The sequence below is a fragment of the Maylandia zebra genome, linkage group LG12, assembly GCF_041146795.1.
Source record: "Maylandia zebra isolate NMK-2024a linkage group LG12, Mzebra_GT3a, whole genome shotgun sequence".
Lineage (NCBI taxonomy): Eukaryota > Metazoa > Chordata > Actinopteri > Cichliformes > Cichlidae > Maylandia > Maylandia zebra.
Window position 1 is genome coordinate 28076791 of NC_135178.1, and position 21710 is coordinate 28098500.

At 40.7% G+C, this 21710-nt stretch overlaps 1 protein-coding gene across 1 annotated transcript; it reads left to right on the forward strand.

The window, feature by feature from the left end:
• The first annotated feature begins 1690 nt into the window (after nucleotides 1-1690).
• Nucleotides 1691-4800, forward strand: pcna (proliferating cell nuclear antigen). The gene is made up of 6 exons (XM_004547055.2): nucleotides 1691-2057; nucleotides 2931-3028; nucleotides 3118-3185; nucleotides 3274-3468; nucleotides 4027-4150; nucleotides 4248-4800. Exons 1-6 carry the CDS (start codon nucleotides 1837-1839, stop codon nucleotides 4322-4324), a joined length of 783 nt encoding a protein of 260 aa, XP_004547112.1. The 5' UTR covers nucleotides 1691-1836; the 3' UTR covers nucleotides 4325-4800.
• Nucleotides 4801-21710: the final 16910 nt, after the last annotated feature.

The window sequence follows — 21710 nt, forward strand, 5'->3', positions numbered from 1 at the left end:
ACTTTGATTTAAATTCAATACTTTGTCACTGAAAAGAAGTCTAACTACAGATTGAATCTGACTGATACCATAATATAAGAAAAAGAAGTTAAATCACAACAGTGTGTCTCAGTTTTGTTTTGTAGTAAAATAAATTGCAGCTGCTACACTTTGGACTTACATTTTAAGAAATAAATGTACTGCTCATTGCCCAGATTGTCCTGTATGTATAAAACAAAGTTGTTTTTTTTCTTTAGATGAACAAGAACTTCCATCCATCCATTCACTTCCGCTTATCCTTTTCAGGGTCGCGGGGGGCGCTGGAGCCTATCCCAGCTGTCATAGGGCGAGAGGCGGGGTACACCCTGGACAGGTCGCCAGTCTGTCGGTTGTTCAGTCTGACGTCACTAGCCGTATCTGGGTCTAAACTCTGCTGCAGGTCCATATATCAAATGATCACTGTGGCATTACTGAGAGTTGAAAAACTGTCTAAAGTCTTCCATCTTTAATAAAATGATCAGCGTTCTGCTCTACCAGGTGTAACAATTGAGTTTAGCATCCAGGCATCCATGAAAACGGAATTTATGACATTTAACGGAGTTAGAAGTTAGCAGGGAGTTAGCTCGCTAGCTTCTAAATACAATATAGCATGTCCTGACTGCGGGGTTTTGGAAACAAATTAAAACGTACAGCTCTGCTATCACTTCCAGCATAAATGAAGACAGAAAACTAAACAGCAGTGATGTTTGTAGGGTTACTGAAGTTGGGCTAGCTGGTATATAATGATGTGCTATGTGACCGCTAGCGACACAGCTATGTTAGCATAATATAAACAAGCTAACTTTTTTTCCACTCGATAAAAGTTAACGTGAGTGTTCTCGGTGGTCAGAAACAAATGTAATCGCATGGCAGGATGCTGTAAAAGGACCAAACTTCAGCCGGGAGAACAACTGAGATAATCCATCCACAATACGAGGTTAGTCGTTCATATACTGCTGCATGGGCTGAGCTGTAGTTACATCCTAAGGTTTTAAAAACTGAGCTTAAATAAATGATTAGTGGTAATAAAAGCCGAGGGAGGTCAACAGGGATCACTGACTGTTTTAGGAGCTTTTTGAGATCAAATAGAAGAAAATACATAACATTAAACATGTTAGCAACACAAAAGCCATATTACTACTTTAGACCCGGAAGTAGGATTCGTCGCGTCATCACTGAACAACCGGGACAGACAACCATTCACACCTAGTGGCAATTTGGATTATCCAATTAACCTATCCCCACAAGCTGCATGTCTTTGGACGGTGGGAGGAAGCCGGAGTACCCGGAGGGAACAAGAACTTTTATGGTATTTATTCATGTATTTCTTAATTACTTTGGTGTTGTATGAATGGCTATGGGAAAGGTCTTTATCGGTACTAAAAGCCTGTAAAACGTCTGAAAAAAATTCCAAAACGTGATGCCCACATTTTCCAAAATTGTCCAGTGGGCCAGATTTGAGTTTTTGCTAGGTCGATTCTGGCCCCCGTGCCCTATGTTTGACACCCCTGCTGTACAGTGTTGTATAATATTCTGTATAATTTGTCCAGGTTACAAAATTGTCCTCTCCAACATGGCTGAAATAATCGCCCACTCTTTTAAGCGGTTGTGGCGTCGACAAGGAAACGGAAATGACGCAATCGCGCCCCCGAATCATTAAAACTGGCTGTTAGCGCGCGCTTCCAGCTTAAACTCCTCTGTACCGTGAAAGTGGTAATCACGTGCCGTGTCTGTGCTCGCCAGCAACACAAAACCTGAGCTCTCAGAGAAGCCTTTCTCATCTTTTCATCTGCGCAGACATAAAACTCCACAGCAACCATGTTCGAGGCTCGCCTGGTCCAGGGCTCCATCCTGAAGAAGGTGCTGGAGGCTCTGAAGGATCTGATCACAGAAGCCTGCTGGGACGTCAGCTCGTCCGGCATCTCCCTGCAGAGCATGGACTCCTCTCACGTCTCACTGGTGCAGCTCACTCTGCGGCACGATGGCTTCGACTCGTACCGCTGCGATAGGAACCTCGCCATGGGAGTCAACCTGAGCAGGTGGAGCACATATACCAAACATAAAAAATAGAGCTTATAGGTAGAAAATACTGTCTTAACACCGTTTGATGCCAGCCCGTTGCTGGTTCTTGATGGGGCTTAGCTAAGAGGAGTTTCTGCTGACTAATGTCCCCAGGTTGACAGGTTGAGTTGTCAAAGTTTATCGAGTCTAATAACACGAAAAAAAATGGCTGCTTGGTTTGTGACGCGGTCACTATTTTTGAGTCTCACGATCGCTTTTAGCCCCTTTTAAGCGCACTTTATTACATCTTAATGCAGCTTCTGATGCTGACAAAGAACAAGGCCATCTTGGCGGAGTTGCCCGGGCATGTCTGCCTCCTGAACTTAGTTAACTCTTTAGTGACCGCTCTGAAATGGCGCGCTTTGTATATTAGATGTTGTTAAGGGGGCAAAAACATTTTAAAGTTTAAATTACGATTGGAGCAGTTTGAGAGAGTTCCGCTGCTTTGTGATTGCGCGGTGACAGCGTTTTAGCGCCAAACTGTGCGCCGGGATAGTTGGCGGGAATTGTTGTTGAACCCGGGAAATACCACTTCCGTTCCTACGTCACTGCCTGTTTAGTTGTTTACAACGCTTTTTAATCGGCAAATTAGACTGTTAGTAATATTTATTTTAAACTGTTTTATTGTCTGTTGTCGCTGCAGGTCCTTCTTTTAAAAAGAGAACAGACTGAATGATATTTTTATTTAACTACTGACTACTTGTTGAAATTTTCAATTATATTTTGCGGAAAGGATTTGATTTATTGTGTGAATGACGTGGTTATATTAGTTATTTATTTAGTTTTGTTGTATTTTATAATGCAGCGAGACTAAAGTTTACTGATTTATTTTTTTTACCTCTCTTATCCAGTATGTCAAAAATCTTGAAGTGTGCCGGAAATGAGGACATCATCACCCTCAGAGCAGAAGACAATGCAGACACGCTCGCCCTCGTCTTTGAGACTCTCAGTAAGTTTGAATTCTATGTTTATTCAGTAACATCAGTCTGACTGGTGGTGTCACGGTGGTGTATTTACCGCTTCTCTTCAATCTTGCAGACCAGGAGAAGGTGTCAGATTATGAGATGAAACTGATGGACCTGGATGTGGAGCAGCTTGGTATTCCGGTAAGTCAGCTGTTACATCCTCAATTTGTATACGGCAGGGTTTTCCTCACACGGTTGCTAACCTTTCCATGTCTGTCGGTCCCTCCAGGAGCAGGAGTACAGCTGTGTGGTGAAGATGCCCTCCGGGGAGTTCGCTCGCATCTGCCGTGACCTTTCACAGATCGGCGACGCCGTCATGATCTCCTGCGCCAAGGATGGAGTCAAGTTCTCCGCCTCAGGCGAGCTGGGCACAGGAAACATCAAGCTGTCCCAGACCAGCAATGTGGACAAAGAGGACGAGGCTGTGAGTATGAGAGCTCAGCATGTTTTGGCAGACATGGGCAAGACAATTGCATAAAATTTACATGTGAAATAATTAAAATGTGATGGTTTAAATATGCATTTTGTGCTCCGTTTTAACTGGCTCCTGGTGTAATGTGCTATTACTGCCAGAAGGTGGCAGTAATGCACTCACAAGCTGTTCAACAGTAAAAACGCAATAAAATAAAAAGAGAGAAATACTGACCTATGACTGGATCAGTTTAAGTTTCTACCAAGAAGTGACTTTTGCTGTTTGTACAGAGTACAGGTGGAGGTTGAAAGCTCTGCAGATGTTTCAGTGTCATGAATTCATGACTGTTTATTTAAAGGCATCAATTAGTTACCAGCAGATTTAAGACCAACTTTTTTTTTTTTTTTAATTTAAATAAATCAAGTATTCTTAAATATTTGTTGCCATCTTAATGCTGAGACAGCAATTAAGGCCTTTACTTTAGAGCTTCTTATTTACTCTATGAGCTGGTGATCTGAGTGAGTGTGGCAGCACCTGTTAAGTTCTTGGCTCTTCCCTTCCTGTGTTTAGGTTACAATTGAGATGAATGAACCCGTCCAGCTGATCTTTGCCCTCAACTACCTGAACTTCTTCACCAAGGCCACGCCACTCTCCAAGACCGTCACTCTCAGCATGTCCGCTGATATCCCCCTGGGTACGTGCATCTGCTCTTCCCTCAAATGACTGCAGGATTCTTCGTTTGGTGTGTCGTGGCCTAGACTTGACTGTTTGTTTTGTTTTTCTCCCTACAGTGGTGGAGTACAAGATTGCTGACATGGGGCACATCAAATACTACCTGGCACCGAAGATTGATGAGGAGGCTTCTTAAGGTGTTTCTAACAGACCAAAAAGGGAGAATAGAGAAAAGCGAGACGACTGCGACTTGTCCCGAGTGATTGAAGCACTGAAGTGATCTCATGGCGGTCGATCACTCTGCCCCGAGGTTTCTGATCTGCTGTCCGCGGTGGAAGGTCGGCCTTTTATAAGCAGCCAGCTGTCAGCTGTATGAATGGTGCCATCTGCGTGATGCAGTGAAGCCTCAGAGCACCCGGCTCTGGTCCAGACATCCCCAGTGTAAATGTCAGCACTTGCTCAATCTAAATTAGAGTCGCTCTCTATTTTTGCCCGTTTTTGGGAAAGCAGATTTAAAATGTCATATTTCCTTTTCGTTTTTCCTCCCTTTTTTTCTTTTGTAGATAACACATTTGTAAATACTTCCTGTGGTTCAGCACTGTCAGTCAAACGCAATGTTTTTGTATTCATGGATTCATTCCCAAATAAATAATTGAGGTTGTTTAAAAATAATTTTGTCTCGTTTTTCTGGACATGTGTGAATATTCTTTCTGTATTTATCACACTCCTTGCAGATCTCTAAGCTGTTATGCTCATTTGCACCAAGGTACAGACCTACACAGCTTTTTAAAAAAGTTTTTATCTTTTATGTTGAGCACATTGAGTTTAGGTGTAATCAAATGTAGGATCTAACACTGACACTAGCTGTAAAATGAAATGTTTCTTTTTTGCACCATCTGCAAACCACAGCGACGTGAAATTACGGCTCAAGAAAGGAATCAAATCTAAAAAAAAAAATCAAAGTTTTTGTGATTTGGAAACAAATAAACAAAAATCCTCTAAGTATTGTCATTCCTGTCTGTTGACTTGTTATAAATAGTTTTGTTTTTTTGAGAAACAGGTCATGTTCTCTATTTAAAAACAGGGTTTTGCTAAGAGTTAATAAGAATGAAAGCGATCCATCTGGCCTGTTCATCATCAGAATCATTAAGAAAAAAGTAAATAATGTCCTGTTTTTTTGGGGGGGGGTTTCTCTCACATTCACAAGCTAAGAAATGTAAATCAGTTCTGTCACTGCACAGTTTTTATCAGTTGTAAAAGAAAAGACCCAAGTTTGCATTTAAGGTTATAAAACTTGATCAGCAAACTCTTGTTATTTTTCCTAAAAACCTCCCCAAATCGTATTGATTCAATCTTCATTGAGTCAACATGACGCAGTAATCAGAAATGGCCACTAGGTGATGCTCTTCTGCTACTTCTGATTTTATTTTTCGGGTGAAACAAATGACCTGCAAAGTTAAAAACTGACTAAAATAGTTTTGTTTTTTTTATTGCAATCCTGATGATTTTCTTCCTCATTCGGGAATTTTCTTTTGCAGGAAAGACTGTGCACAAAAGATCTTCATGGTCCAAAACACAATTTTGCAGTTTTCAAAAAGTATTTCAGTTTATTTTGCACTTAAATCTAACAGCTGCCCAGCATCCTTTTTCATAATCTGTTTCCAACTGTGTAACTGTGAACTCACTGCATTTCAGTTATTCAACCAGACAAAGGGGATTTTAATGGATTTTCCCAGAATCGCAAACATCATAGATAAGCTGTTTGAGTCAGGGTCCTCTGGAGCTTCAGCTCTGTGCCCCTGCAGGTCGATGACCAAACTGAACAAACTTGTGCATATTCAGAGAAATCACTTAACATGCAGCAAGAAATGCATCTGAGAAACAAGAGTGTGTGGCTGCAGCTGATTGTGTTATCTGTGTTGGAGGGCAGTAGGCACTGTAGAGTCCGTTTAATCCTCATAAAGCTTTAATCTGACTGGCAGACGCATCTGGCACGGCCTGTGTTTCATTACACAAAGCAGTCTGCCACATGACATAACTACAAACTAGCTGGTAGTGTTAGTAAATATCAAGCTAAGAGATTGGAAAAATTAAGGTAGCAGATTTTTTTACTTCAATTTCACAAAGCAATTTTATAAAAACAGGGAACAAAAGGCAGAACAGAAACATTGTTTTAACCCAGAATTGTACAATAATTGTTTTAGTCTTGATTTACTTGTTTTTAATGTTTTTGTTGGAAACTAACATTTGAGCAGCAGAGGCTTACAAAAAGACAGAAGTCTTTTTGATTAGTCTACCCAGACATGTTATAATTGAGAGACTCAAAGAGGCCTGAAATTTAATATATGGGAGATTTCAACAACAGCAAAGAAGGTGGTAGAAACATGGCTTCCAGGTTTCACTGGTGCTTCTATACATGCAGCTTTTATGCAATGGAGACACCTGAAAACATGTAAACTTAGCTTCTTTTTTCCCCAACTTTATTATAAATCCCAAATTTTTTTATTTTTGTATATTTTATGTTAATTTCATCATCGTCCCTACGAATGCAACATTATGAGCTCCAAACAAAATCTTTGAAAGAGCACCACAGGCCTACCAAAGACCAGTCGTAGGTCATGTTTTTGTTAGGAAAGTTAATTGAAATAAAGCCTCATGAAAAAACTTTAATTGTTAATGTTAATTAGCTTAGTCCTTGTAAAAATAGATGATTTAGCATAGCGACAGCAAAGTGAAGGTTTAAGGTTTGTAGAAATTCAGACTGGGTAAAAAAAAGGCTGTAGTTAGCTTAGGCTAGCTTACAGACTAGACACTTGTCTTAACTTGGTAATCGTTCTTAAACCTTTTCTGGTGCAATAAAATAATTTCAAGATTAGCAGATTTGAACCCAGGCTTCTGCAATGGGTCTCCTTCAGACATGATCCCTTTATTTTCCAGTCAGTCTCCAAGGCCCCCTAGTGGCTCGGCTGGGGAGCATCCCACAGTTTAACAGCCAATTTCAGGCTTTAGTTTAAGCCAACAAGTTTAAGGCTACACTGAGCTTTGCATACAGACTGGATACAATTAAGGCCATCGCAAGTAGGTAGGTATCTACCTGCAATACCACATGATATGTACCTCGTTTAATTTAAAGGGTAAAAACATGTCCTTAACAGGAGGGCTAGCATAACTTCATACAATGCTGGGGCTTGGGGCTAGCTGTAGATGGCTGCTCCTGGCCTATAACCACCTGCTTTGTTTTCTTGTCTGCAGATAGGTTGTCCTGGCCTTAGTTTAGCCTAACATCTTGGACAGTTTAAAAACAGCATGAACCTTCATGTGTGCTCTATGCAAAATGAACAGTGCACCATGTATCTTTAATCCATACAGAAAACTGAAGCATATCTCCCGCCTAGCAGTTGCCAGGAGACTGAGAGGGTTAGTTAATGCTCAGTGGCAAATTGTTTGTTTATGTAAGGATTAAACAGTATACCACGGGTTAATTGGTTAGCTTTAGGGATGAAGGATTTTGCTCTTTCAGGACCTAGTCTGGCTGTGTGTGCGTGTCCAAACTTGGTGGTATGCTTTTTACCTAGTATCAGTCTTCTCATTGTTACCACACAGCAACAAAGTAAATATTTCCCAGACTTTTTCCTTTGAGAACATTTCCCCATTTAGAGGAGTTTTCTCATCTTCAGGCTGTCAGTGAGCAATCTGACTTTGCTTTTACCTGTCCCAGTTGAATAAAGGATAAAGGCAGCCAGAGATAAGGGACAGCAGGGGAGAGACAGCGCAGATTATAACCTCACAGTAGACTGCCTGCTTTTGTAATCCCAGACTCCATCTGAATTTTTCTGCTGAAAGGGCTGAGCTTTCACCCAGCGCCACGAAAAGAGGATTTTTTTAATGCATTCATTCATGTCAGATAGATCTGATGAGATGTGCTTCATAACTCCTAGTACCTGAATGTCTAAATTCATTCCAGCACTCACCAGCTTTTTACCCTCTAATGAAATGTTCCACAGAGCCGTGCGTGCAGCTGTGCTCGCATTATTTTACTTCCTAAAGTACATTGTGTCTACCTGATAGAGCCAGTGCTTCAGATAAGAGCAGAAGTGTGTTGTCTCCAGATGCAGAGGAGCGAGGGAAAAGATGGGACTGTCATTTTAGGAAGTGACCGATAAAACAAAGTGACAGCGCAGCCATTTAAGCTGCCTCAATATTTAATTAAGCACTGCCATCCAGGTTAAGATTAATCACGTCCTGGAAGAGAGCGAGGAGGGTTCAGCCTGATTGGGGTTTCCACGCCTGAATTGGCCACAATTTTAAACGGCGTTATCAGCCGTGCTTTATAATAATGTCAGAGCTGTGTGTCTGAGTTCTGCTTAATGGACAGAGCCGACTTTGACAAAATCAGGCCACTCAGATAATCTGTCTGTGACTCAGAGCTCCACAGCGAGTGTGTGACTTTTGTGTCGTGCTGACTTGATATTGTTGGAAATCGTTTTTGTTTTCGTCTATCTAATTAGATTACAGTTACCGTAGATTGTGTTCTTAACAGATATAATCCAGAAGGTGATAATTACCACCCAGTCTTCAACACTGATTATTTGTCTTAACAAGCACAGTGAACCGCTTATTATCTGAGCCAATACTTTTTAAAATCTTCTTATTTAAGCAGCTCGAGGCAGCACAACTCAGAGGAACATTTCATATAAACACTGGGATTATTTATACGCTCTCGACAGCCACTTTGTTAGGTACAGCTGTTCAACTGCTTGTTAACACAAGTATTTAATCAGCCTACCACATCACAGCAACTGAATGGATTTAGTCATCCAGACGTGGTTTGGATGACCTGCTGAACTTCAACTGAGGATCTGAGGGGGAAGAAAATGTGATTTAAGTGGACGTGTTGTGGTTGTAGTTGTGCTGGTTATTTCAGAAACTGCTACTGGGAATTTCCCACACAACTCGCTCCAAGGTCATATGAGTTACTGTTTCCTAGGAAGACAACAGTAACTCAAATAACCAACTGCTACAATAAGCTATACAGAAGAGCATCTCTGTGTGCACAACACATCAAACCTTGAAGCAGATTAACTACAGCAGCAGAACACCACACCGGGTGACTGTCCTGCTAGCAAAGGACAGGAAGCTGAGACAGAAGATTGGAAAACCGTTGCCTGGTCTGACGAGTCTCAACTTCTGCTTAAGGATGATATGCAACGTCACATAATCTCAAACTGGTTTCTCAAACTTGCCAGTGAATTCACTTTCCTCAAATGGCCTCCACAGTGGCCAAAGTGGAGATTTGCATCATGGATGTGCAACCAGCAAATCTGCAGCCACTGTGTGATGCTATCATGTACTTTACACACAGAGTTTATCACTCTAATGGATTTAAAGAACTTTAATCATAATTCAGCTGAAAAAAATAAATACATGAATATGAATTGAGACATGTGGCAGCCTGGGAGTGAGGACTAAAAGGCAAAGTGAGAGCGTTATTATAAACAGAATGTCTGACAACAATTGTCTCATTTATTCTGTTTTAGTAATCAAATTTGATTAATTAATTACATGCCATCCCCCATCACTAACATTTGAATAAACTGTATGCAAATTAGCAGCAGAGCTTGGAGTTTTCAAAGCAACATGATAAACAAGTATCAGAGAAGTCACCTGAAACTGAAACAAGTGCAGACGGAGTGAGTGATGGTATATAACAGTATATGGCCAACACAAGAAACAAGTGCAAAATCCAGTTTTGTTTCACAGTGACACCAACCTGTAGACTGAGGCGGGAAGTAAAAGTACAAATACAAATACTTCCAGCCTCCAAACATCAAACTGATCTGAGCCTAAACACATGAAAGGCAGTCCTGTTCGTTTATTACTCACCAGAGGATGGAGCATAGAAACTCAGAAATGGAGAAAGATAAGAAAGACAGGAGAGGAAGAAGAGAGGTTAGAATTAAAGGTAAGGAAAGCTCACATGTAAGTCCTCATGTTTTAAAATCAGATGTTGTGTCTGAACATGGGATCTTTTTTTTTTTTTCATATTGTGAAACATGCTGCATAGCAAACTGAGATAGACTAACTGTGTTATTTAAAGGCTGCATGTTAGTGCAGGATAAAGAGGTTAGTTTGCTGTACTGTGATGGGTTTAAAGTAAAGAACAATGTGTAACTGGTGCACAGTAGCTGTGATTTCATTGTCAGAGTCAAGCTGAGTATAATTAGAATCTACTGATATTATTTATTATTATGTTAATACAGCACAAGGTTCAGTTAGCGTTATAAACAACAACAAAATAAACTATCACAGCTATGCAGGTGACACACAAATATATATCACAATGTCACCAGGAGACCGAGGCCCTGTACAGGCTCTTGGTAAATGCATTGAGGAAATCAATGACTGGTTGTGCCACAATTTTCTCCAGCTAAACAAAAACAAAACTGAGGTAATAGTCTTTGGCGCCAAAGAAAAACGATTACAGGTCACCAGAGAACTTCAATCTATACATCTAAAAACCACAAACCAGGCGAGAAATTTGGGTGTAGTGATGGATGCAGACCTAAACTTAGAAAAACACATTAAGACAATAACAAAGTCAGCTTACTATCACCTCAAGAATATATCAAGGATAAAAGATCTGATGTCTCAACAGGACCTGGAAAAACTAGTCCATGCATTCATCTTTAGTAGGCTTGATTACTATAACAGCATCTTTACAGGTCTACCTAAAAAATCAGTCAGACAACTACAGCTCATTCAGAACTCTGCTGCTCGAGTCCTCACTAAGACCAAAAAAGTGGACCACATCAGTCCAGCTCTGAGGTCCTTACACTGGCTGCCTGTCCGTCAGAGGATAGACTTTAAAGTTCTGATGCTGGCCTATAAAGCTCTGAATGGTTTAGGACCAAAATACATCAATGACCTCCTGACCCAGTATGAACCATCCAGATCCCTCAGGTCATCTGGATCCGGTCTTTTATCAGTTCCCAGAGTCAGAACCAGACACGGAGAAGCTGCATTCAGCTTTTATGCTCCTTATATCTGGAACAAACTCCCAGAAAGCCTCAGATCAGCTGAAACACTCAGTTTATTTAAATCCAGGTTGAAGACTCACCTGTTCTCAGCTGCATTTGAATAAAGCACCAAATCCACACTTTAAGCTTAAATTTCAAAACTTACATTTAACTACTGATTTTATCTACTGTTCTGATTTTATCTGTTTTGATTTTATATACTGTTGTTTGTTTGTTTGTTTGTTTGTTAACTAGTTAGTTAGTTTATTTGCTTGTTTTATTCAATTTTAAATCATGCTTTTTATTTGTTCTTGTTTCTAATGTCTCTGTAAAACACTTTGAATCACCTTGTTGTTGAATTGTGCTATACAAATAAACTTGCCTTGCCTTGCCTTGCATAAAAATAGAAACGTCCTCCAAAGAACTACTTTTTACTTTCTTACTTTGAGTACATTTCAGAGCCTGTATTGTTTTACTTTTACTTGAGTTAAGTAGTTGAATCAGTACTTCAACTTTTACTAAAGTATTTTTAATAGTAGTATTTGTATTTCTACTTGCCAACTCTGCCTGTAGAAGATTATCTTTTGGGATTCAGCCAAACTAGCTGATTCCTCCATTTCTGGTCTTTGTGCTAATCTGTATGGACATGAGTCAGGTATTGATCATCAGCAAATAAGCACCTCCCCCAAATGTCAACCCATAAAGGGGGCTTGACAGAGCACAGGCTCCTGCAGGGCCACTGTCAGAGATTAATCAGTGTCGCTCTTCACAAAGAAAAGTTTGAGGAATCATATCTCACACAGGTCTGTGGCTGAACCTTTGGACCTGCTCCCGGTCAGCCTGTCGATATTAGATCTTGGTCTTAATATTATCATGTAAGTTCAGAAACACGTCTTTATTACCAGAAATACACTCAAAACCATAATCAAATGTTTATATTGTTTGTAACATGTCTATATTTGTTAATAGATGGTGCTCAGATGTAATTGTATTTCACTGTTGAATATTTTTATGCATTTTTACTGTAGTAGGCTTTCGCTTCTTCAGGATGTGGACTGTTGTATTCAAGTGAACCAGATGCCTGCTGGTTTATCATGAGGTTGCGTTCCTGCATCGCTCTGACTCGCTCCCTCTCCTCTGTCTGGCCTTTAAATTGCTTTCTGGAGGCAGGGGATTTTGGCCAGGAAGATAAGGGGAATGGGATGAAAGACTCTGCCTGGCTGTCTATCTCTGTCTTCTTCTGCGAGGCAGGGGGAGTCTACTGACAGTGACGCGGTACATTTACTGAGACAGAGAAGAGAGCAGGTTGTTCTCGGTCAGGAGATGCCGGCAGCATCTTTCAAACCCATTTCACACCACTATCGGCCTTATCAGCAGCAACGAAACAAACCGCTGGTGGATTTAAAGTGTCAAGCCATACAGTGGATTCTCTCTGAAAATATCGCCTGTATAAAGTGCGAGTGCTGCAGAACAGATGAAAGTCTGTCCAGTAAACAGATTTATGTTGTCGTGGTTTGCACTTCTCTTGTCAGCCAGTCAGGTCCCGGAGGGTCAGTCCCGACTCTTAGACCTGACTCTTATATAAGCCCCCAGTGCTCATCCGTCTGTGCATAAGAGCAGGTCGCATGGATTATTGATGCCAGCAAAGAGCAAACAAGGCCGCACATGGCAGAGACATGCCAGTCACACACAATCCACAGTCTGCCTTGCTTCAGACTCCTCTCTTCAGTATTTCAGATGTTATTCAGTGGGATAAATGTGTGGATGTGCGGATGTGGGGATCCCCACAAACCCACCAATTTAGCTTTTTATGCACCCCATCCACAGTAAATGCGTATCCACCTCCTCTTCCTCCTCCCTGAGCCCTGATTTTGCACAGTATGCCTCATAGCTGACATATGTGTATTTCTGACTATGCTCGGCGTGTTGAAGTCATCCCCGCATGGATTAGCATATTAATGGGATGTCCTCTTTGTCCCTGTTTTCTGTCACTCAGATTTCACAGCAGCAAGGGAGAAGAAGAGGCGATGCAGATGGGGAGGAAGATGCCCGCAGAGGCTCAGGAGCCACATCTGGGTGTAAGAAGTTCAGGTGGAACAAATAATTAATGCGGTTGTTTGCTCTTACTGTGTTCACCATGACAGTTATGTGTTTCTAAGCTTAGCTTATTTCCTCATTTTAAATATAGAAACTAAAGCACAGAAAGAAAACACACATTCACATTCCTGTTTGGACACAAAGTGGGAACAGAACTGAATAGAAATGAGCAATCACGAGAAGAGCCCAACACGTGTTCATGTGACCTCAAAATTTTACTCAAAAAAGCTTTTACTTAGTGAATTTTTAAATAACTGGCGTGTTTATACATTTTCAGACAAGTCATCAGGTTTTGGAATAAGTGGGTTATTTGTACGAATGTATGGACCCAAATGATTAAAGTACATAACTACATAAGCAAGAATTAAATCAGGATTCAGGTAAGTTTCACTCTGGTAAGCATTGCTGCACAGAGACTGAGCAGGGGATTGGATTTTCCTTGACAGCTTAGTGTTTTTTGATAAATCCTTATAAGAAAGTGCTCAGTTTTCTTGGTGTGAAAGCTCCAATCTTGATCCAGCCTTAGCTCACCACTGGCAGGTGAACAAGAACTGCAAAGTCAGATCACTTGGGAGGTAAGTTACTCAGAGGGAGTGAGTCTCATAACCACCACAAAGGTGACGACAAACTGACAGAGAGTGGAGGTTTAAGCTGGCCTTTTGAATCCAAGAGTAATGAGTAGATGGGAGACCAGTGTGCTGACTGAGAGGAGGAGGCAGGAGCAAAACCAGACCTGTAGCCAACTCCACCTGAGAGCGAAGAGAGAGGGAGATGAGCTGGATTCTGCTGGAATCCTAACACTCGGTGGATAAAGTGATGAATAAATATACACACAGAGCCTACTGGCATGGTGGAGAGGTTCAAAGAGCAAGAGAGAGATGTGAAGCTTTGCAGCTAAATAGCCCTTCATATTGAAAGGGTGTGTTCCTGTTTGTTTCTCGGATATCTTTATGCAGATCTCCCCTCTATCCTTTCCTCTCACACACCAACTACCTGTCCTTGTGATTTCAAGATTCAAAGATTTTCTATTGTTAGTTTGCCACATTTACGGGGCATACAGGAGAACTGAAACACTGTTTCCCCCTCACCTTAGTGTAAAAGAAGAACTATTGAATTGTCCCCGATTGAAGACAAAAGGGGACAGAGCCTTTCAGTCTGTTGCACCAAGGCTGTGGAACAGTTTACCACTACAATTACGTTTGCTTGACTCTGTGGATTCTTTTAAAAAACAGTTAAAAACTCTTCTGTTCAAACAAGCCTTTTGTTGATCTACATATTTTATTTTATTTTATTTTTTTTACATTATTTACATTTGATCTTTTACATTGTATATAATGTCTATTGATTTTATTGTTTATTTTAATATTTTAATATTTGTGTACAGCGCTTTGTGATTGCCTGTCTGCGAAAAGCGCTTAATAAATAAAGTTTACTTACTTACTTACTTACTTACTAAGTGAATACCAAAAGTATTCACTCACTCATCCAAATCATTGAATTTAGGTGTTCGCTTCCACGACCACAGGTGTATGGAATCAAACATCTAGGCTTGCAGACTGCTTCTACAAACATTTGTGAAAGAATAGGTCACTCGCAGGAGCTCAGTGACTGTCGCAGGATGCCACCTGTGCAACATGTCCAGTCATGAAATTTCCTCGCTGCTAAATATTCCACAGTCAACTGTTAGTGGTATTAGAACAAAGTGGAAGCGATTGGAAATGATAGCAACTCAGCCATGAAGTCATAGGCCACATAAAATCACAGAGCGGGATCAGCAGAGGCTGAGGTATATAATGTGCAGAGGTCGCCAACTTTCTGCAGAGCCAATCGCTAAAGACCTCCAAACTTCATCTGGCTTTCAGATTAGCTCAAGAACAGTGTGTAGATAGTGTAATGAATGGGTTTCCATGGCCAAGCCTCACATCACCAAGTGCAATGCAAAGCGTTGGATGCAGGTGTGTAAAGCTCACCAAGTTTGGGTTTTGGTGGTTGCCAGCACAGCGGTACTTCTCTGACTGCACTGTGCCAAATGTAAAGTTTGATGGAGGGGGGATTATTGTTTGGGGTTCAGGAGGACTCAGTTTGGTGTAAGAACTTGACTGGCGTGCACAGAGCCCTGACCTCAAACAGATATACACCGTTGGGATGAATTAAAGTGGAGCCAGACCTTCTTGTCCGTTCTAAGTGTTTGACTTCACAAGTGCACTACAGGAAGAATGGTCAAAATTCCAACAAACAGACTCCTAACCCGTGTGAAAAGCCTTCCCAGAAGAGTTGAAGCTGTTTTAGCTGCAAACGGGTGGGCCGACATCATATTAAACCCTATGAAGTAAGAATGTTACTGAAATTCATATGCATCTGAAGTCCGATGAAAAAATACTTTTGAAAGTATAGTGCATAAAAAAATCTAACCTATGTATAATAGTAGCAGTAGTGTAAGCTATAAATTAAATAAATAGAGTAGCTTTTGAGCCTGGTTCTCCTGGAGGTCTCCTCAAAAGCGAATTCTTCCTCTCCACCATCATCAAGTGCTTTTTCATAGGGGATCCTCTAATCATTGGATCTCTCTCTTTAATATTGTAGGCTGCCGCACAGTACAAACCCCTTTGAAATAACGCTTCTGAATTAAAATTGAATTGAACTGTTTGATATGTGATGTGAGAAGAGGTGTGATGTTGCATGTGTATGATGCAGTGTTGCTCAAGCTGCCTGCCTGAACTAGCATGCAGGCTCTGGTGCATATTTCCTCTTCATTTGCACATATCAGAGTGCACTGAAGACAATTATTATCCTTTATCTAAAAACGCAGCCCTGTTTTCAGGTTTGTGATGACACATTTCTCGCCTAATCTGATGCCTTTTATGTGATTTACAGACACTGCTAAAAAGTGCATCTTAATCCTGGGAAAACACTGAATAAATTTCAATATTAGAGCCTAATAAAGTTATTAATTAGTTAGTCCTCAGAAAAAAAAACTTCTGTATTAGTGTCTGTTCTGATTTAGTATTTAAAAAACTGATTGCCATAGACCGACTGTTAAATCCTTTAATCCTTCTTCTAAAAATTAAGTGTTTTTAAAGCCAGTACAAAAGGAAAAATGTGTATTCTTCAACTGCAAGTTGTTGCTGATAGTCACTATTAAATCATAGGGTTGGACTAGCTAGCCATAAAGTATACCTTATTTATTGCTGCTATGGGGTGAGGCTGTGGGAATCTCCATTATGCACTAAATATTTCTTCTCTGCTCCCCTCTTTTCACTCACCATATGTTTATAGGCCACTGCTTCATGTCATTACCTTCTGTCTAGTTTGTTTTGTCTTTATCCTTGCACGTCCTCTCCTTTTATCTCTTGCCCCAACCAGTCACATCAGATGTCTGAGCCTGGTTCTGCTGGAGGTTTCTTTGTGTTAAAGGGGATTTTGTCCTTCCACACTAGGTGTTTATCCAGACTATACACTGACTCTTGTCACCAGGAGAAGAGGCAGCTATCTCAATGACCTTATATGATGGATCAGCATCTGTTCAAATCATGTTGAGCTAATATTTGAGTAGGAAATCTCCGAGCTTCATTGAGTTCTTCTCCTTTTATTGTCTTTTTCAGTACAATAAGACATGTATCAAGCATTAACTTAGGCTTCATGGTTGTCATGATTTATTTTTAAAAAAGCTAAATCCATAGAACAGTGAAATTAATATTTAGGCGCTACTCTGTTGGAGATTTGTACCCTGTACAATTTAGTAATATAGGAAAGTGCCTTACTGCACCTTGTTTCCCATCACAATCACATCTCTGTTTCTTCTCTGTCTGGGAAAGCCTCGGTTCGCTCCTTAGCAACTGTTTCCACGGCTACAAAGTTGCTCCTTGTTTCACCCCCATCTCGCCTCCACCCAAAGTCATTGTAGTCCTTCTGCTTCTCTGTGTCCACTTCCCAAAGCCTGGCGATGAAGCGAATGTTGTACCCGGGACATCAGTGAAGACTGCCTTTTAGTTTGATCAGCTCCAGTGGTGTTCCTCTGTGAGGAAGGATGTTACCTCTCAGCTTTTGGTGATTTTACTTGTCCTAGGAGGGCTTTGGAAAGTGTATCTCATTGAATGTGACAACCTGATGCCTATTGCACTCAGGCACTGAGACCATACAGCTCAGCACTAATGTCACTGAGACAAATTACACTTCATTGTCTGCACTTCCCCACTAACTGTTCATGTTTCTGACTGTCATTCACACTCACACACACACACTTGCTCAGGAGGAAGGCAGATAAATCTATGGCTGTGTTATATAAAAAAATGTCCATAGAGACACATGAATAAGAGAAATTATATACAGTAAAGGCTCGGGGGGATATTCACACAAGAATCCAAGCTTTGGAGCTACAGAAAGATCTATTTATATCACTCCTAAAAATAGACATTCTTCTCCATAGAAACATGAAATCCTTCTGAGGGGCAAATTATTCTCGGGCTGCTGCTGGTGTGTGTGTGTGTGTGTGTGTGTGTGTGTGTGTGTTTTTCTTTTTCTTCAGCTTCTTTCAAAGGTGAAGGAAAATTACCAGCTGTATGATTCCAGCTGTGAGGCTCTTTCTTGGGGAATCTCCGCTCTCCCACTCCACCAGCAGCAGGCAGGATTTACAGTGCTTTGATTATCAAGCCCCATCCACCAGCTTTTCCTGCCTTCACATTGACGGGCTTTAAGCCGACAGGCACGGCGTACATTCATGCACATTAGTTTACAGTAGCAGAAGGTGGCGGAGGGGGGGGGGACTCTGGGGCTAATCTGCTATGGAATTGTCTCGTTGATGTCTGAAAAATGTCAGGGATCTAATTTTATCTCATTCGAGCAAAAATGCTCAAAAGCCAAATAACCCTTGTGTAAAAATGTTAGCATTTAACTGCGCTTATAAAAGCTGACTGTGTTTCCCAGTGTGTTCTCTCTGTGATGAAACCTTGAGTTTATAAAATAAAATGGTAGTATCACCCTCACCTGGTTGATGTTCACTATAAGCATATTTATCCCTTGCAAGCTGCTTAGTAACCCACCTCCACTCCCATATTCATGGTATGCATGCCATTTTTGAGTCAATCAGTGTCTTATCTGTTTTCACTGATGCCTGTTTTGTTCTGTCTTGCTGTAGACTTGCTGCTGATGTTGCTGCCTTGCATTTGTGAAAAGTAGAGGCGGTCCCTGCACAGAGCCATGCGGCCAGATTTAAGTGACTAAAGAGGAAAACATAAGCCTTCTTTTAACTATAGTAGTGAGAAATGCCAGAAAACTGAAATGACCTAAACTCAGAATAAAACAGACTAACTGACCAAAGACTATGTTCCCCCTTGGGAAATTCTGCTACAACCCCAATGACACATAAATTAAAAAATTAAAGGGACAATCTAATTAAACAACAAAAAATACACGCTGTTGCTTTAATGCCGTTGTACCGCATGATGCAATTAAGCAATTAGTGTCCTCTGTGAGCTGTAAACATGCTGAGCTGGTCTCAGTGGATTTTGTTTAAAAAATAAATAATTGGCCACTGCAAAAGATTTAGATGAGTTTAAAGGTGGTTCAAAGGGAGTCCACGGGATATAATGAGTCACTGAATTTTTGATGAGCGGAGACATGACGTGAATCATTGAAGAAATTTTTCACATGACGCTGAAATGTTATTTTTTAAGAGTCTGGGAACAGTGATGCTGTTTCTGATGTTTCTAGTGTTCACTGAGGCTACAACCACCACTGCCATGACCACAAGAACCGAAGGGCTTGATGTGTCTCCATATTAGTCTTAAAAACAAGCCTTAAAAACAAATTGTTATAAGGGCATAATGTTTCTGGTGCTTTTAATTCAGGACTCCAGAAGGAGCCACTAGATAATAAAATAGAAAAGATTGAGGAATATATGCTTAAAGTACAGAAGTCCACACTTTTTTATTATATAAAACAGATTTCTATGAATGCTTCTGCAAAAACAAAAGAACCTAAGGAAGAAAATTACTCCATCCTTTCACAACCTCAAAATTTGCCCCCTGCTGGCCGTTAGAAAGGCTGCAGGTCAAAGGCACATGTGCATAGGCTTCCCTTTTCAGATCTGGAAGCTACGTCTTGCTTTCATGCAGTCTGTGGCCCCATATCTCATCTCTCCTGCAAGAATTCCCAGCTTTGCCTCCACATCTGTGTACTCCTCTCACAGGAGATGATCTCTGTGTGTCTGATGCATTTTCCTCTTTTCAGCAAAGACTATGGGTGTCCTTGGGGGGGGGGGACCAGCAATAGATTGAAACAGCTTGACTGAACCATCAGATAGCCCACCCAACACCCCCCACAGGGATCAGAGAGCAGCTGTCGATCTTCAGCAAGAGTGCTTTCCATCACGCTTCCATCACTGTGTGGTGCGAGATGCTGGAGTTCAGCTGTAGCTGACGTTTTTTCACTGATTGTTTGTCCGACTGAGCCGTTTTCTCCAATAACTGCCATTCTTTCTTGCTGAAGGGAAGCCAAACCAAGTGCTGAAAGTGTATTTTAGAGAATAAGATCTTGAACTTGGACGATTGAGTAAAATAAAGCAGACTTCTTGTAAAAGTGTTCACTCACTCTGTCACTCAAATATTAATCTGCTGTTTTCCTCCGCTGGCCTCTAAATAATGCTCGCTAGTTATAGAACAGGAGGTTATTTGTGGGTCACCCGCTGTGAACACAGTATGCAGTTGTGTCTCTGTGTTACGCAAAGCTAGTGAGGCAAAGGAAATATGGAGAAGAAATAACTGAGATAACGTGAGCTGACAAGAAAAGATGCGCTTTGTCAAAACTAATTTAGAGGTAACAGTATAACTACCAGAGTTATACCTTTCTGCTGACCCTCTGACCTTTCCACTCCAGAATATTTGCAAAAGCCTCTTTTCCACAAGTACTACTCTACTCTGGTTTTGCTTGCTTTTCCATTACATTTGAGTACCACCTCAATGTGCGTGGGGTTGTGATAGCAAAAGTAATGGCGTGATAGTGAAAGTCCGTGACGTCATTTGTGTGCAACACAAACACAACACAACAATGGAGGTAATTGAATATATGGTATACGTGCTGCTCAGTGTATGGCTTTTTGTCAGACTTGAGAAACACGGTGTTGGTGTTTTTGCTGCCGTTTCCCTCTCATGACGAGCCACTGACTAGCCAATCATCTGCTGACGTCACATTTTCAGATCCATTCAGATCGCTTGGAAACCCTGTCGAGTTGGTGCTAAAAAAGTACCTAGTAGCAGGTACTACCCTACCACCTAATTTAAAACCCTAAAAAGTTTTTATAAAAAGCTCAAGTTAAGCTGAGTAGGTACAAATGAAAAAGGGCTAAAAGTATTTACAAGTAGGATTTCTTTTTTCTTTTTTTGCATCACGTGACAAGACAGAAATATGATAGTGGGATGCTTGTTCACCACAAGCATTAATGTTTTGCCTGTGCACGTGACACAAAACATAAATATTGCATTACTGTGACATTGACTAATTTTCATCTTTATACGGTGTCAAATCTGCTTGAGTTTCCCTGCCAGAGAAAGGATGTAAAAAGAAAGTAATCTGTTTGATAAAGTCCTGCTCTGTAAATAAACAAAAAGCTGAATTCCAACAAACAGGCGAAAGTCATACAGAGAATAATGAGTAACATGGAGCCAAAATACAAGAGGGGGAAAAAAAATCTCTGAAAGACACAGTAAATATCATCTTGTAAACAAATCATAAGGAAATCCCTGGAAAGCTTGCCTACTTGGAGTACAAAGACAATCTGGCAACTGACAGAGGGAAATGGGAGAGTATATATATTTGGGAGAGTGAATAACTGGTTGGAAACAGGTGGTGCAGAAAAACTGGCAGGAAAAACGGCAACATGTGAAAGTAAAACTCAGCGGCATGCATGAAAACCCAAGATTACAAAATAAAACAGGATGTGACATAAAATAAAAGAAACCTAAACACATGGTGATGAAGTGTCAGTGAGGAGTTTCTAAAAAACTGAAATGAGGACTGTGTGGTAGATAACACTGAGTTAGTAGACATCAGTCTTCGAGATGCTAATGCATCATAATGATTAATGCGTAAATATTTGTAAAACACTTTCACTTTCTTCATAATTAACTTTGAATTCATTAAAAAATGCTTCATCATTTGTTACTCTGTTCATGAATCATGAGGCATTACCAACAACCCTCTCAACATTTCATGACCATCCAACCATCGCGCCCATTAAAAATAAAGTATAACATCATCTTACGAAATCAATGTACTTTTTTTAACTGGAGAATTTTAAGTTATATCCTTAATAACAAACCACAAACGGCACATGCAAAGCAGCACTAAATATTGAAATAAGTTAATAAAGCTTACCTGAGAAAGGCAAACCTCCACCAACACTGGATGTAAATAGAATAACTTTGTTATTGTTTCAGCTTGCCAAACAATGGTTGCTGTTCTATATACAGCAAG